The sequence below is a fragment of the Stomoxys calcitrans genome, chromosome 4, assembly GCF_963082655.1.
Source record: "Stomoxys calcitrans chromosome 4, idStoCalc2.1, whole genome shotgun sequence".
NCBI lineage: Eukaryota > Metazoa > Arthropoda > Insecta > Diptera > Muscidae > Stomoxys > Stomoxys calcitrans.
This window is the reverse complement of record NC_081555.1, coordinates 141,804,733-141,821,176: the sequence shown is the minus strand read 5'-3', so window position 1 is coordinate 141,821,176 and position 16,444 is coordinate 141,804,733. Positions and strand designations below refer to the sequence as shown.

Below are 16,444 nucleotides of genomic sequence, written 5' to 3'. Positions count from 1 at the left end.
GGCCTATGTGTCCCGTTATGATACCGAGAGCTATGCTGACGTCCTTCTTACATCCTTTCAGTGATAGCTTTGTCTTCTTACGATCTGAGCCTCCCCATAGGATTTTTGCCGTCCACAGGGTTGCATGCGCATTCGTCGTCCACTCCCTTAACTCGGACTGCGTCGATCCGAAAGGCTTCGGGTTAACCAAGTTATTGACGGACTAGAGGACTGCTCTAGCCTTCATTGCCAAATCGCTTGCTTTCTCATTCCCAGTTACTTCACTTTGGCCCGGCATCCAAATAATGCGAATGGTGCCATCCTCAGAGTAGGCGATGGTGCCATCCTCATTCAGCTAAGCTGAATTTATGATTTCCTATAGAAAACCTCATTTAGCTGCGCTGAATTTAACAATACCTACGAAAATTCTCATTCAGCGACACTGAATTAAAGCTTTCCTATGAACAACCTCATTCAGCAACTCTGAACTAAAGTTTTAATGTGGGAAACCTTATTCATCTAAGCTGGAAGAAAGTTTTCCAATGAAAAACCTCATTCAGATACTAAATTTTTGGTATGCAAAACCTCATTCAGCTACACTGTAGTATATATTGCACCCTGTACTAAATATAGTACTCTTTACTAAATATAGTACCCTGTACTAAATTTACTACCCTGTACTAAATATAGTACTATGTACTAAATACAGTACCCTGTACTAAATATAGTACCCTGCACTAAATGTAGTACTATGTACTAAATATAGTACCCTGTACTAAATATAGTACACTGTACTAAATATAGTACTATGTACTGAATATAGTACCCTGTACGAAATATAGTACTATGTACTAAATATAGTACCCTGTATTAAATATAGTACACTGTACTAAACATTGTGTCATGTACTAAATACAGAACTCTATACTAAATATAGTACTATGTACTAAATATAGTACTATGTACTAAATATAGTACTATATACTAAATATAGTACTATGTACTAAATATAGTACTATGTACTAAATATAGTACTATGTACTAAATATAGTACTATGTACTAAATATAGTACTATGTACTAAATATAGTACCCTGTGCTAAATATAGTACTGCGTACTAAATGTAGTACCCTGTACTAAATGTAGTACCCTGTACTAAATATAGTACCCTGTACTAAATATAGTACCCTGTACTAAATATAGTACCCTGTACTAAATATAGTACTATGTACTAAATATAGTACACTGTACTGGATATAGTACCCTGTATTAAATATAGTACACTGTACTTAACATGGCTTCATGTACTAAATATAGTACCCTGTACTAAATACAGCACTCTGCACTAAATACAGAACTCTATACTAAATATAGTACTTTGTAATAAATATAGTACTTCGTACAGTACCCTGTAGTAAATATAGTACCCTGTATTAAATATAGTACTCTGTACTAAATATAGCTTCATGCACTTAATATAATACTCTTTACTAAATATGGTACCGTTTACTAAATACCCTGCACTAAGTGAAATAAAATTTTTGAAAAAACGTTTCCATAAAACTTAATTTTCCCAAATTTCCTGTAGAATTTTGACATGATTTTCAGTTTAATTTTGACAAAATGTTCTGCAAATCTTTGACAATATTTTCCGTAAAATAAGAAAAAAAATTTTAAAAATTTTGAAAAATATTTCTTTAAAATCTTCAGCAAAAAATTCTTTAAAAATACAAAATTCTACAAATTTTTATACGCTTCCATCATAGGATGGGGGTATACTAATTTCGTCATTCTGTTTGTAACTCCTCGAAATATTGGTCTAAGACCCCATAAAGTATATATATTCTTGATCGTCATGCCATTTTAAGTCGATCTGACCGTCCGTCTGTCTGTCGAAATACTTCTTTTTAGTGTAGGAAGGTTGGGATTCTAAATGGGCCATATCGGTCCATATTTAGATATAGCTGTCATATAAACCGATCTTGGGCCCTGACTTCTTGAGCCTCTAGAGGGCGCAATTCCTATCCGATTTGGCTGAAATTTTGCATAAGGTATTTTGTTATGATTTTTAGTAGCTGTGCTGAGTATGATAGAAATCGGTTTATAACCTGATATAGTTGTCATATAAACCGATCTGGGGCCTGGACTTCTTGAGCCTCTAGAGGGTGTAATTCCTATCCGATATGGCTGAAATTTTCCATAAGGTATTTTGTTATGATTTTTAGTAGCTGTGCTGAGTATGATTGAAATCGGTTCATAACCTGATATAGCTGTCATATAAACCGATCTGGGGTCTTGACTTCTTGAGCCTCTAGAGGGCGCAATTCCTATCCAATTTGGCTGAAATTTTGCAGGAGGTGTTTTGTTATGACTTCAATAAAATGTTTTAAGTATGGTATAAATCAGTCCATAACCTGATATGGCTGCTATATTAACCGATCTCCCGATTAGACTTCTTAAGCTTCTAGTGGGCGCAATTCTTATCCGATTTGAATGAAATTTTCCACATATAGTTGAGGAATGACTTCCAACAACGGTGTCAAGTATGGTCTAAATCATTCCATGTCTTGATATCGCTGCCATATAAACCGATCTCCCGATTAGACTTCATGAGCCTCTAGAGGGCGCAATTGTTATCCAATTTGGTAGAAATTTTGCGCATATAGTTGAGGATTGACTTTCAACAACGGTGTCAAGTATGGTCTAAATTAGTCCCGATTCTGATTTAGCTGCCATATAAACCGATCTCCCGATTAGACTTCTTGAGCCTCTAGAGGCCGCAACTGTTATCCAATTTCATTGAAATTTTGCACATATCGCTTTGCTATTAATTCCAACAACTATGCCAAGGATGGTCTAAACCACTCCATAACCTGATATAGCTGTCATATAAACCGATCTGCTGAGTTGACTTATCAAGTCCTAGACATCGCAACTCTTATCCAATTTGGCTGAAATTTTGCATATGTATGTCGTTTTGGTATGACTTCAAACAAGTATGATCTAAATCGACTTTCGAAGCCTCTTGAGGCCAATTTGACTTTCGGAGCCTCTTGAGGGTGCAATTATCATTCAATTTGCCTGAAATTTTCGAGGTGTCTTGTACGGCATGACAAGAACGGTCCATATCGATCAATAAATTCATATAGCTCATATATATTTGGAAAAGTAATTCAAAGAACTTGACAAATTATACCCTCCTTAGCACACTTTTACTTGTTCTAACTTCATATCTATGGGTTCTTTGTAGTATGAAGTACGAATCAAATGCAAATTTGCCCATTAACATTTCTTTTAGGAAGAGGGACAAACTTTTCACTTATCAGTGAGTGCTGTCCGATTCAAATTTAAGCTGCATGATAAAGGGCCTGCTTTTTATAGCCGAGTCCGAACTTCTCCTCTTTGTGGATAAGTTTTTACATGGCTGTCATACCAGTTGGTACATTTCCTCCCAAATGTCACCACCATTAGAAGGGGATAACCATCACTGAAAAATTTTTATGATTTTCTCGCCAGGATTCGAAACCAGGCATTTAGCCTCATAGTTTGACATGCTAACCTGTGCACTACGGTGGTCACCATGAAGTACGAATCACCTTCCGGAAATACTTCCAACGATAACGCTGAATGCTTTTATCGCTAGTTAATTTTCCTATACGAATCACCTTCCGGAAATACTTGTAGCGATGACGCTGAATGCTTTTATCACACTTTAAGTTTCCAGTACGATTCATCTTCCGGAAATATTTCTAACGATGACGGTGAAAGTTTTTATTACATTTAAACTTTCCAACACTTCGTAGAACTTTTTAATCATCAATTAATGATCTCGAGTGGTACTTGAAGAGAGTAAATCATTTTTATACCATACACCACTAGTGAATACAGGGTATTAGAGAGCTGGACTATACTTATCAATGCCATGAGTATACCAATCGACTCAGAATCGCGCTATGTCCGGCTATCTGTTTGTCTGTCCGTCTGTCAAATTACATGTCACAATTTGTATCCGATGGTCTTCAAATTTGGCACAGGCGTCATTTTTGGCCTAGAGACAAAACCTATTGAAATTGAAAAAATAGGTCCATACAGACCGATCGCTCGATTTAAGGTTTTAGGCCCATAAAAGGCGCATTTAGTGACCTATATCGGCGAAATTTGGGACAGCGAGTTTTGTTAGGGCTTTTGACATCCTTTTTCAATTTGGCCCAGATCGGTTCAGATTTGGATATAGCTGCCATATAGACCGATCTCTCGATTTTGGGTTTTAGGGTCACAAAAAGCGCATTTATTGTCCGATGTCGCCGAAATTAGGGACAGGGAGTTGTGTTTGGACTTCTGACATTCTTCTTCAATTTGAACCAGATCGGTTCAGATTTGGATATAGTTGCCACATAGACCGAGCTCTCAATTTAAAGTCATGGCCACATAAAAAGCGCATATTGACATATGACACATTGACTTATATTAGGCTTTTCGACATCCATGTCCTAAATGGTCCAGATCGGTCTAAATTTGAATACTAGCCGAACCGCGGGCCCGGTTCCGGTGGTTATGCCCTCTTAATGTAGGGCGGCATTTGCGAGGCACAATGCACAAAATGTCCCCCAAAGTGGTGTTGCACTGCGGGGCGCCGTTCGGACTCGGCTATGGCCACCGGCACTTTGCACTGAAAATAGATGTCAAATTCGTTCTTTATTCCCAACGAAAATGAAGTTCAGTTTAGGGGGTACTTTAGGGCGTACCCCAAAACACTTGGCTCCAAAATTGGATATCAAATACGTTTTCTACTCTCAAATACCTTTCATTTGAGTCCCACATTCTCATAATGGGTCAAATAGTCCATTTGACGTATCTTTAGGAGGAAAAGCGTCATCTAGACTTGAAAGTGAATTTTAATGTCGTATTCGAAAACTACTCCTTAATACCTTTCGTTTGAGTCCCATATAGCCATAGTCGGCTAATATGCCCATTTGGGGGTAAGCTACCTCCCATTACTTGGACATAGTGTTTTATGCCATATTTGTAATTTACTGCCTAATACTTTTCCTTTGAGTCCCATAACGACATGAACTTCGTATATATCTGTTGTGAAATGTTTTTGGGTTGGGGCCCGCTGGGTACTTGCACCAAAATTGTAATGTCATATTCCTTCTCTGGTCTCCAACACCTTTCAATTGATACCCTTGTTGTGCCCATCGGATTACTTTCGGATATGGGTGGCGTTTTTGAGGTAAGGGGAAGGGGTCCGCTTCCATCGGATGTCTAAAAATTATATTGGCTATATTTCCGTACGTACACAATCTATGAACATTTTAAGAAAATCGATTCAGTCAAGCATCATATAGTCATAATGGGTCTAATGGCTGTTTTGAGGGGTGGCGTGACCCCTATACTTCGATCTGAATTTGTATGCCAGATTCGAATTCTACTCCCGAATACCTTTCATTTGAGCCCCATATTCAAATGAACGTCCAATATGTCTGTTTGAGGGAATTTTGAGGTTTGGGTACCTGGGGGGTATTTAGACCCAAATTTTAATACCATATTCGTATTCTACTCTCCAATACCTTTCGTTTGATACCTATAATGTCCCGATTGGTTCACTTTTGATTTTGGGTTGTGTTTTTGGCATGAGGGGGAAGGTCCGTCCCCCTTCCGATATCGAAAAATTATATAGCCAATGTTTCCTTCCAGACCAACCTACACAATATGCGAAAATTTCCAGAAAATCAGTTCCGCCGTTTTCCAGCGGAACTGAAACAGACCGAGCCACATATATCCGTGATTTGCTAATGTGCTCATTTTGGGCGTTTTTGTGGGGGTGGGGTGATCCTCTATACTTCGACATGAATTTGAATGCCAGATTCGTTATCTACTCCCGCATACTTTTCATTTGATATCTATATTGTCCTTATCGGCTCACTTTTGATTTTGGGTGGTGTTTTTGGGGTAACGATGGAGGATCCGCCCACTTCCGTTATCCAGAAATTATAAAGCCTATCCTTACTTTCTGACCATATTCGTAATCTACTCCCGAATACCTTTCATTTGAGTCCCATATTGTCATGGTAGTCAAATAAACCTATTTTAAGGGGTTTGGGGCTGGGGCGGTACCCCCCAGGTACTTGGACCCAACTTTTATTATGAAATTCGTGCTCTACTCTTGAATACTCTTCATTTGAATCCCATATTGTCCCGATCGGTTCAATTTTATTTTTGGGTAGTACTTTTGGGGTAAGGGGGAGGGTCCGCTCCCCTCCCGATATCAAAAAATTATATAGCCTATGTTTCCTTCCAGACCAACCTACACAATCTGTGAAAATTTCAAGGTTAACGGTTCAGCCGTTTTTTAAGTCTATACGGTACTTTATACACCGGATTATGACGAAAGTTGGTGGGTATCCAAAATCCCGCCCGACCGAAATTAACACCTTTTTATTTGTTTTTCTATGATTATGTGTTCTGAATTTTGGTTAGAATCTGTTAAGAGTAAAATATAGCTCAGCGATATATATTTTCGTCCGATTTTGACTAATATTACAATAATTTGGTCATTTGTTAACCCATCCGCACGGAAATTTGTCACCAAGGTTGCTCTTATGACTCTTCTGATTGTGGTTAGTTTCATAAAAATCTGTTCAGTTTAAGATATAGCTGTCATATATCTGTATTAACCGATCTTCTCAAAATTTTGCACAGCGATTTCTTCTATGACTCCCACAATATGTCCGCATATTGGTCAAAATTCTTCGGTTCAAATTTAAGCAAAATTTAGTTTCGACCACTTAGCCCTCTTAACCAATGTGGTGTAGGATATCAAGAGATCGGCTTCGACCGATTTTAGCCCGTCACTTGTTTTTTTTCTAAAAAAATATCTAACTATGGGAAATGACTCATAATAGATTACAAAATGTCTAATGGTTGCTCATCGTTGTTATCATTTTCCAAAAGAGAGCTATGTACGTTATTAATTTGAATTAAAAACTAATCTCATAAATAATAACTTTCGCCACTTTAATTTTCGTATTTTTTTTTTTCTTGAACCAATAACACCATGGCAATTTAAATGCATTTCGCCCAAACGGGCGTTGAATGGATGCCCCAGCAAATCAATAAAAATGAATTATGATCACTTTGCACTCAATCTTTGGGAGCAATTTCTGCTGCATCAGCAGCCAACTTCAGTCATAATCAAAGCAGACAGACAGAGAGCTAGCGAGCTACATTTATCGTGGCCATCTGATCATGTGGAACGTTTTGCATAAGGAAAGATGAAGAAAAAAAAGCACACTTTGTTTTTTGGAAACAAATTTTCATAAATCGAAATTGATCTATGTACTCATTGCCAGTCACTCAGCATAAATGGCAGACTAGTACACTAAAAGAAATTTTGTTAAAAATAATTTCTAAGTTGTTAAGCAGACACTGCGATTGCGGTAGTGAAACAGTTTCAATAAAAGGAATCATTGTTTTCATGGGAGACTTAAACTGTTCATGTAACTATTTGGGCCAATTTAATTTTCAATTTCTTTGAGTGTACCAGACTTGATATGAGCCTGCCTCAATCAAAACATATTTTCCAATTTTTGGTGTGTGTGTGGGCATACCAGTGCCAGTCAGTTAGTGTCGGCCACATTCAACAAAAGGAGTAAAGCAAAGCTTTCACTTGATATGGTCTACGTTGACGAGCACACCAAAACGATAGCAGCCGCCATAACACCGCAGTCGAATGATGATCTGCAACCCAGGCAACAAGCCTAGACCCAGCTTATAATCAAATGTGTGAGAGATTTTAAATAATCTCGACAACTACTTCAGTGCGACAGCTGTAGATATGTCAGTTTGTATTAACTGAAAATATTTTGAAATAAATGTTGACAGGCGGCCATAGGAATTGTGGACAAAAAAACACACAAAAATTCCAAACAACCGCAATCACAATCAACAAATAGAAACCGACAAATCGTCCTACACATTTTAGTTTTCTTCACTTTTGGGTCAATAATCTGTTTGTTGGCACATTCCATACCGACAGATATGCTTATCATTATTGTAACTGAAAAATTGAAATTGTTACAATATACACATGTATGGTCGGCCCTCAAGGTATTATGGCAGCTTATGGCCAAGTTCACCAGCAAATCACTCAGCACATACATCAATTTTTAAACTTTATCTTGCTTTTTCGATCTTTGGAGTTTGATTTCCAAGAAATTGCCATAATTTCATGCAGCTCATTTCCATGGGATAGGGAGAAAATCTATTATCACATATCAAATTAATTTCCTTCGCTAATGGTTAGGCCACCATCACCAATACTAGGTATAAATGTAAACCACTGATTTTGTTTCGCTTTAATCAAAGGCTGACATTAAAATCAACTTAAATGCAGAAAAAAGAGATTAATTCATTATTTATGAAAAACAAACCTGGCTGCATAAGGTTTTTAATGTTTTCCTATAAGAAAACTTTAATTCAGCCTGGCTGAATAAGGTTTTCCTAAAGGAAAACTTTAATTCAGCCTGGCTGAATAAGGTTTTCCTAAAGGAAAACTTTAATTCAGCCTGGCTGAATAAGGTTTTCCTAAAGGAAAACTTTAATTCAGCCTGGCTGAATAAGGTTTTCCTAAAGGAAAACTTTAATTCAGCCTGGCTGAATAAGGTTTTCCTAAAGGAAAACTTTAATTCAGCCTGGCTGAATAAGGTTTTCCTAAAGGAAAACTTTAATTCAGCCTGGCTGAATAAGGTTTTCCTAAAGGAAAACTTTAATTCAGCCTGGCTGAATAAGGTTTTCCTAAAGGAAAACTTTAATTCAGCCTGGCTGAATAAGGTTTTCCTAAAGGAAAACTTTAATTCAGCCTGGCTGAATAAGGTTTTCCTAAAGGAAAACTTTAATTCAGCCTGGCTGAATAAGGTTTTCCTATAGGAAAACTTTAATTCAGCCTGGCTGAATAAGGTTTTCCTATAGGAAAACTTTAATTCAGCCTGGCTGAATAAGGTTTTCCTATAGGAAAACTTTAATTCAGCCTGGCTGAATAAGGTTTTCCTATAGGAAAACTTTAATTCAGCCTGGCTGAATAAGGTTTTCCTATAGGAAAACTTTAATTCAGCCTGGCTGAATAAGGTTTTCCTATAGGAAAACTTTAATTCAGCCTGGCTGAATAAGGTTTTCCTATAGGAAGACTTTAATTCAGCCTGGCTGAATAAGGTTTTCCTATAGGAAAACTTTAATTCAGCCTGGCTGAATAAGGTTTTCCTATAGGAAAACTTTAATTCAGCCTGGCTGAATAAGGTTTTCCTATAGGAAAACTTTAATTCAGCCTGGCTGAATAAGGTTTTCCTAAAGGAAAACTTTAATTCAGCCTGGCTGAATAAGGGTTTCCTATAGGAAAACTTTAATGTGATTTATTTATAATATTTGAAATTTATGTCAATTACAAGCTTTAATTTGTAATAAAAATATTAAAAAAATTTAACTCCATATTGCAAAAAACGGACTTAATCCTTTTTGATCTAATACTCATATTTGTATTACCTTATGGTGCATGAGCATATCATATGTCATATGATACAGCCTTCATGTTTAACGGTTTACTCAACCTTAAGATTATGTTAGATCTTGCCTCTCTTGCCCTTCCTCCTACTCGTAGGGTATGGTAAGCACTGAAGCCAATCGTATTATCCGCCAATGTCAGCGAACAATGACGATTACCATTGTTTGCATGATTGCACACCACACAAATCACTCATTTAATGGAAAATCCACAGTCAAAGACTAGTCAATCGTTCTCTCATACGAATTTATCTAGGAGAGACTCACACATACATAAACATGGAATTTATTATTATGCCATTGCATATCAGGTTCTTTAAATCCTTATGATACTGTTTATAATCGACCATCAATGGTTGATTACCGCGATAGCTAACATACAGCATTCTAGTTGTGTCCCCATAAAAGCTTATTGCCATACATCAGGGCAATAGGCTTTTATGGGGACGGACACATGGCGGCAAATACATGCTCTTTTTCTAAAGTTGTTGTTGTAAGAGTAACTTTCCTTCTGTCACTGCATGAAGAAACATAGCTTTGTGCTCTACCCCCCATGCTCTTTTTTGGCTACTGTAACGGCAAAGAACAAACATAAGTCATTCATTCATATTGAGAAAATCTTTAAATTTTTCTTTTGGTTTTTGTTTAACAAACAGCAGGTCATCATTAAAATCGTTTTTATTTTTTTTTATTGTTGTACAACAACAGTACTATACATATTTTGTCTTACTTTCTTTGTTTATTTATGTGTGATTTACCTTAAAATTCTTCATTTGACATATACACACATACACAGCAACAGGCAGATGCTGCTCACTCACTGACCAATGTGCTCTATTCATTCATATTTTGAAAGCTTTCACTTTTTTATGATCTCTTAAAACAAGACAAGAAAAATAGTGCATTTATTAAGTGTCAAAAGTAAGATTGGGAGCAGCAAGCAGCAGCAGCAACAGCATATGACATTTGTAAGTGGATTTTATGGATGCGGTGAAAACTACTGGAGTTTAAATAAAATCTCACCTTTGAACGGCATCTTAAGAAACGACTTAATTTCTTATGAAAGAAGCAATAAAGATTTCAAAAAAGAGGTTTTAAGTGCTTATGGTCTATAAAAGGGCTAGGTTAGGTTAAGGTGGCATTGTGAAATTTTACTCACCTAGATAATTGTGTTAAATACTTAACCGGGCCCGCTCCGCTGCGTCTTCTTTTACTTTAAATGAATCAAATTATCCATTGAATATTGATATTCGAAAATTAAAGAGCTTTAATTGAAATACCATGCTACGAAAATAGTATCCGTATATAGCTTGACTTACAGTAGAACAATATAAGAGTCGTTATCTGAATCCCATATGATCTCTATTGGACTTCGAATTTGCTGGGAGGTTTTAATATCATTTAAGTTTGGATGTTAGATGTACTTCATTCCTAAAAGACTTTTTTTCAACCCTTTATTCTTATAATGTCCGATTTAGGGGAGTTTTAGGGGTTCCCCCAGACACTTGCTCCTGAAAAAATATCATCATCGTGCTCTTCTCTCAAATACGATTAATTTAAATCCCATATTGCTATTGGTTCAAGGAGAGTTGATAGGATGATGCGTCCCCCAAACACTTGGCCTTAAAATTGGTTATCTAATTTTTTTTTCTATAAAAGTTCTGAGTACAATTATGCTAGAAAATGTCAAGCTTTCTAATGGAAATGTCAGATTGCACCTAGCAACACTTAGTGTCGCCTAGGCCAGAAGCATTTAGAGCAGCCCTCGCTCAGTTATGTGATTCTGAATATGGTGTTGTATAAATGAGAGTAAAAGGTGATTCCATTAAGTAACGGGATAGAGAACAGAGTTATACCAATGAGGAAATTTCAGAAAGGGAATTTAAGAAAAGGAAACACTGTTTCTTAAGATCAAAACTATCATCGATAGGCTCTATAACAATCTCTAAAAATTTAAAAAAAAAAAATAATTTTTCAAGCAACTTCTTCTCTTAACATTACAATCCACAAACTGACTTTTATGTGCTTCACTTGATTTCTATATAACTGTGTCTATTGAATGCACTTTGCACATTCAATTTATACTATCGATGTTATCTGTACAAATGAATGAATGAATGTATGTATGTATATATGTTATAGAATAACTTACATTTGACTTAAGTGTTTGACTTTATTGTATACAATTATAAATGTAATTACGAATGTACTATGCATTGAGCACCTACATATATTGGAAAGAAAAAAAAAACAAAATAATCTTTATGTCACACTAAAATTTGATGTTGTAAGACAAATCACATAATTTCATAAAAGGTGATTACGTTTTTGAAAAAAATTAATAAATAAAAATTATTTTTTTATAAAGCCTATGAATGACTTCATTCGCAACGAAAGTGCCGATTAAACTACTGCGAAGTCCAATGGACTCTTCTCTTCGCCAGAACACAAACAATAGTGAAACAATAACACACAACAAAAACAACAGCTTTGAAGCAGAGGTGATTGGTGTCCGCGTACTTTTTCAATAATAACTTGCAGGAGAGTAAGCCTTTACTCTCTTTTGCTATTCATTTGAATTAAATTTCTGCTGTGAAAAAAACCTCCAGTAGGTATTTGCATGCTACCACTTACCAAACTTTCAAAATTTTGATCGCTCTCACGCACTCTCCCGCTCTCTTCTGCTGGCATATTTGCCGCAGAATTGTCCAAATTTGCACAAAGTTTTGAGTTCCCGAACACAATTACATTTGGAATTAAATGAAACGAAATTTATACTGACGCAGCGACATGTCGCAACTAGTATGCATGCATAAAACTCAGTACCACCCTTGACATAATTACCAGGTAGTGTACCGTAAACAGCTGAGTACCATTTTTTCTCACGAGTGCACTATCTGTCAACGAGTTTTGGTTGTGTGTGTGCGTATTATAGTTAAGAACTATAACACACATAAACAATGAAAAATGGCGCGAACTAGTAACATATCAAAGTTGCACTAATCACTGATTTTGACAGATAGTGCACTCAATATTTTGTTGTTGGGCAACTGCCACTGCCTGTGAATGAATATACCTTGATACCACCTCTACAAAATATGTTCTCATTATTTTGGTCACAATTTTTATACCCACCACCGTAAGAAATATCCGAAATATATATACTTTATAGGGACGGAAATTGATATTTCGATGTTTTGCAAACGGAATGACTAAATGAATACACCCCTACTCATTTAGTCATTCCGGTCGCAAAACATCGAAATAATAATTTCCGACCCCACAAAGGCTATATATTTCGGATCGGCGTAAAACTCTAAGACGATTTAACGATGTCCGTGTGTCTGTCCGTCTATCCGTCTGTGGTAATCACTCTACAGCCTTCAAAAATTGAGATATTGAGCTGAAATTTGGCACAGATACGTCTTTTTGATGCACGCAGGTAAGGTTCTTGAACTGACCAAATCGGACCATATTTGGATATAGCTGCTATATAGACCGATCTGCTGATAAAGGGTCTAATGCCCATAAATGCTTTATTTTTCATCCGATTTCGCTGAAATTTGAAACATTCAGTAGCTTAAGGCTTCCCGACATCTGACCCAAATATGGTTAAGATCGGACTATATTTAGATATAGCTGCCATATGGACCAATCTGCCGATAAAGGGTCTGAAGCCCATAAAAGCTTTATTTATTACCCGATTTCGCTGGAATTTTAATGAGTGAATCAATTTAAGCCTCGCGACATCTAACCTTAATATGGTTCAGACCCGACTATATCTAGTTATAGCTGCCATATAGACCGATATCTCGATTATGGGTCTGAAGCCCATAAAAGCATTATTTATTACCCATATTTGCTGAAATGTGAAACAGTGAGTTGTTTTGAGCCGCCCAATATCCGAGCTTAATATGATTGAGGTCGGACTATATTCAGATATAGCTGCCATATAGACCGATCTGCCGATAAAGGGTCTGAAGCCCATAAAAGCTTTATTTTTTAACTGATTACGCTGAAATTTGAAACGGCGAGTAGTTTTAGGCCTCCCGATATAGGATTCAAATATGGTTCATATCAGACTATATCTAGATATACCTGTCATGTAGACCGATCTGCGATAAAGGGTCTGAAGACCATAAAAGCATAATTTTTAAACATATTTTGATGAAATTTGAAACGGAGAGTAGTTTTACGCCTCCCAATATAGAACCCAAATATGGTTCAGATTGGACTATATTTAGATATAGCTGCCATATAGACTGATCTGCCGATAAAGGGTCTGAAGCCCTTAAGAGCTTTTTTTAATACGCGATTTCGCTGAAATTTTATACAGTGGCTAGTTTTAGGTCTCCCGACATCCGTCTTAAATATGGTTCAGATCGGACTATATTTAGATATGGCTGCCATACTGACCGATCTTCTGATAAAGAGTATGAAGCCCATAAAAGCTTTATTTTGTATCCGATTTTGCTGAAATTTGAAACAGTAAGTAGGCTACCCGCCATCTGACCCAAATATGGTAAATATCGGACTGTATTTGGTTATAGCTGTCATATAGAGCGTAATTCTGATTATGGGTTTGAAGCTCATAAAAGCTTTATTTATTACCCGATTTTGTTGAAATTTGAAATACAAAATTCAACAGTGACTTATATTTATTAGACCACTCAAGGTCCGTGCCGAATTTTGGTGCATAAGTTATCCAATTTTCACCGGATTGTGACGTAAAGGGGTTTACTTATATACACGAGGTGGGTATCCAAAGTTCGGACCGGCGGAACTTAATGTCATTTTACTTGCGTTTTGACAGTGTTTCTGGCGAATGGTCGAAATCAGTACTTGGCTTAAGAGAAACATGTTTTTAATACTAAGAAAATTATTAATAAAATTAATAAACAATTTTTTTTGTTTATTTTATTTAACTATTTTGTAAAATTTTAAAATTATTCCACTTGAAATTCGGGATATATATCTATTTAAAATCGAATTTCAAAAAAACGTATTTATATATTGTCAATATATATACTGCTTATTTTAAATGTTTTTAAATCTTCTTAAAATTTTCAAAAAATTTTGTGATTTTAATATTGTGAGAACTTTTATAACAATTTCCAAAAACAAAGATCTTATAAAATATTCTTACAGTAGTAAAAACCATTGATTCTCCATCATTGACTTGTTTATTCAAAAACGTAATAACCAATAAAAAAAAACACCACCAACACATAATACACTAAGCACCAACAACATACACCTATATAAAAACAAACACATAAAAAATTATGTATTTTTAATAATCCACCCAACAAACAAACAAAATCACCAACACCTACACATACAACATATCCACCACCCAAACACCAAATGTTTACACACAACTTCTTTAATGTATAATTTTCTTTCCATTTTTTTTTATTGTTTTAATATTTAATTTACATCGATGTTGTTTTTAATGTAAATTTAAATGTTGTTAAACACCCACCCAACAAAAAAAAAACAAAGCAATACAAACCAAATAAAACTCATCAAATCTTTTTTTAATTATTAATATTCAGAAAATCTCGTATCTAATGTTTCATCTTACTCGCTCTATCAACACACCATGCCTATGAGGTTAACATTGATATTAAACTTTTATTTCTCTCTCTTCTCTCTCTCTCTCTCTCTCCCACCTATGACTTACAGCCTACGACAGCGATGATATTGAAGAGCTTGCAGAACCCTCAGACGATGAAATAAAAGAGGATCAATGGTTGGGTGTCACTGTACGAAGTCAGGGCTTAGGCGGCAAGGTAAGTATTGTAAATTACACAAAAAAAGAGCCAACTTTTATGCTTTAGGTTAATTGATCATAAAAAAGGAATTGGCCAGCAGAGTTGTATGGGAGAGCAAAGAAATATGTGAATGTATGTCAATGTGTAATTAGAAGAATTTGCCATGACTAATTATGCTTACATTTTACATAATTTATTATTATTTGTATTCTTTGATGTCCATTTATGTCGGTAGGGTTTTTTTTTTTGAGAAATGATTCTCTTCCCTATTTTTTTCTAAACGCTTTTTGCAGTCATCAATCATTTTAATGTTTTTGTTTTGTAGTCGTGAAGAATTATTGTTTGCATACTGTGAAAGGGGAGTGGTATGCTAAGATTCGGTTAACATGACAGAGAGGTTATTGTAAGGGAACAATAAGGACTTTGAAAGTTTACTAAGGATAATCTTCAGCATCAAGGGCTAGTCCATAGGGCCTTGGTAAAAAAATATGTCTTCGTTGAAATTGAAAATTTTACTTTTTTCTTTTTTCTAAGATGTAACAATAGTAGCTGTGTTATATTTTAGTACCATATAGTGCAGTGCAATGCAATATGTATGAAAATTACATCTCTTCAGGACAACGAAGTTTTGTTTAAACAAATTAAATGTTATCAGGATTGCCATGATATGTTTTTCACAAATAAGTATGGCCACTAACAAAAAACCTCCATTGTTGTAAAAAAAAAATAAAAACCAATTATTTATGCAATTGTAAATTTAGTTGTCACATTCACGAGCGTACTGAGAAGGCTCACAGATATTGGGCTCTATGTAGACGGGCCGTAGGCTCGGAATGGGGCCTAAATCCGAGGATAGTCCACTGGCTCTAGAGGAGCATGATTATACCAATACTTACTTACGCCTCAGTAGTTTGGTGGACTGCGATGGAGAAGAAGTGCAACATAAGGACCATACAACAGATTCAGAGAACATATTTTCTTGGCATAGGCGGAGCGACAAGAACCACGCCCACTAGTGCACTGGAGACTATTCTAGATATCCGACCCATTGACATACAGATTAAGTGTTAGGCAGCCACTGCGGCTTTGAGACATAAGATGATGGGAGAAAGGATTAAGAATGGCAGCAGCTC

General features: G+C 35.9%; 1 protein-coding gene across 2 annotated transcripts in view; it reads left to right on the top strand.

Moving 5' to 3' along the window:
• LOC106095672 (integrin alpha-PS1) overlaps positions 1-16,444 on the top strand; it is a 329,533-nt gene that overhangs the window by 293,460 nt on the left and 19,629 nt on the right. For both annotated transcript variants that reach the window (XM_059366739.1, XM_013262960.2), the window contains one exon: positions 15,223-15,329. In XM_059366739.1, the coding sequence (XP_059222722.1) occupies positions 15,223-15,329 (107 nt within the window). The remainder of the gene's footprint in view (positions 1-15,222; positions 15,330-16,444) is intronic.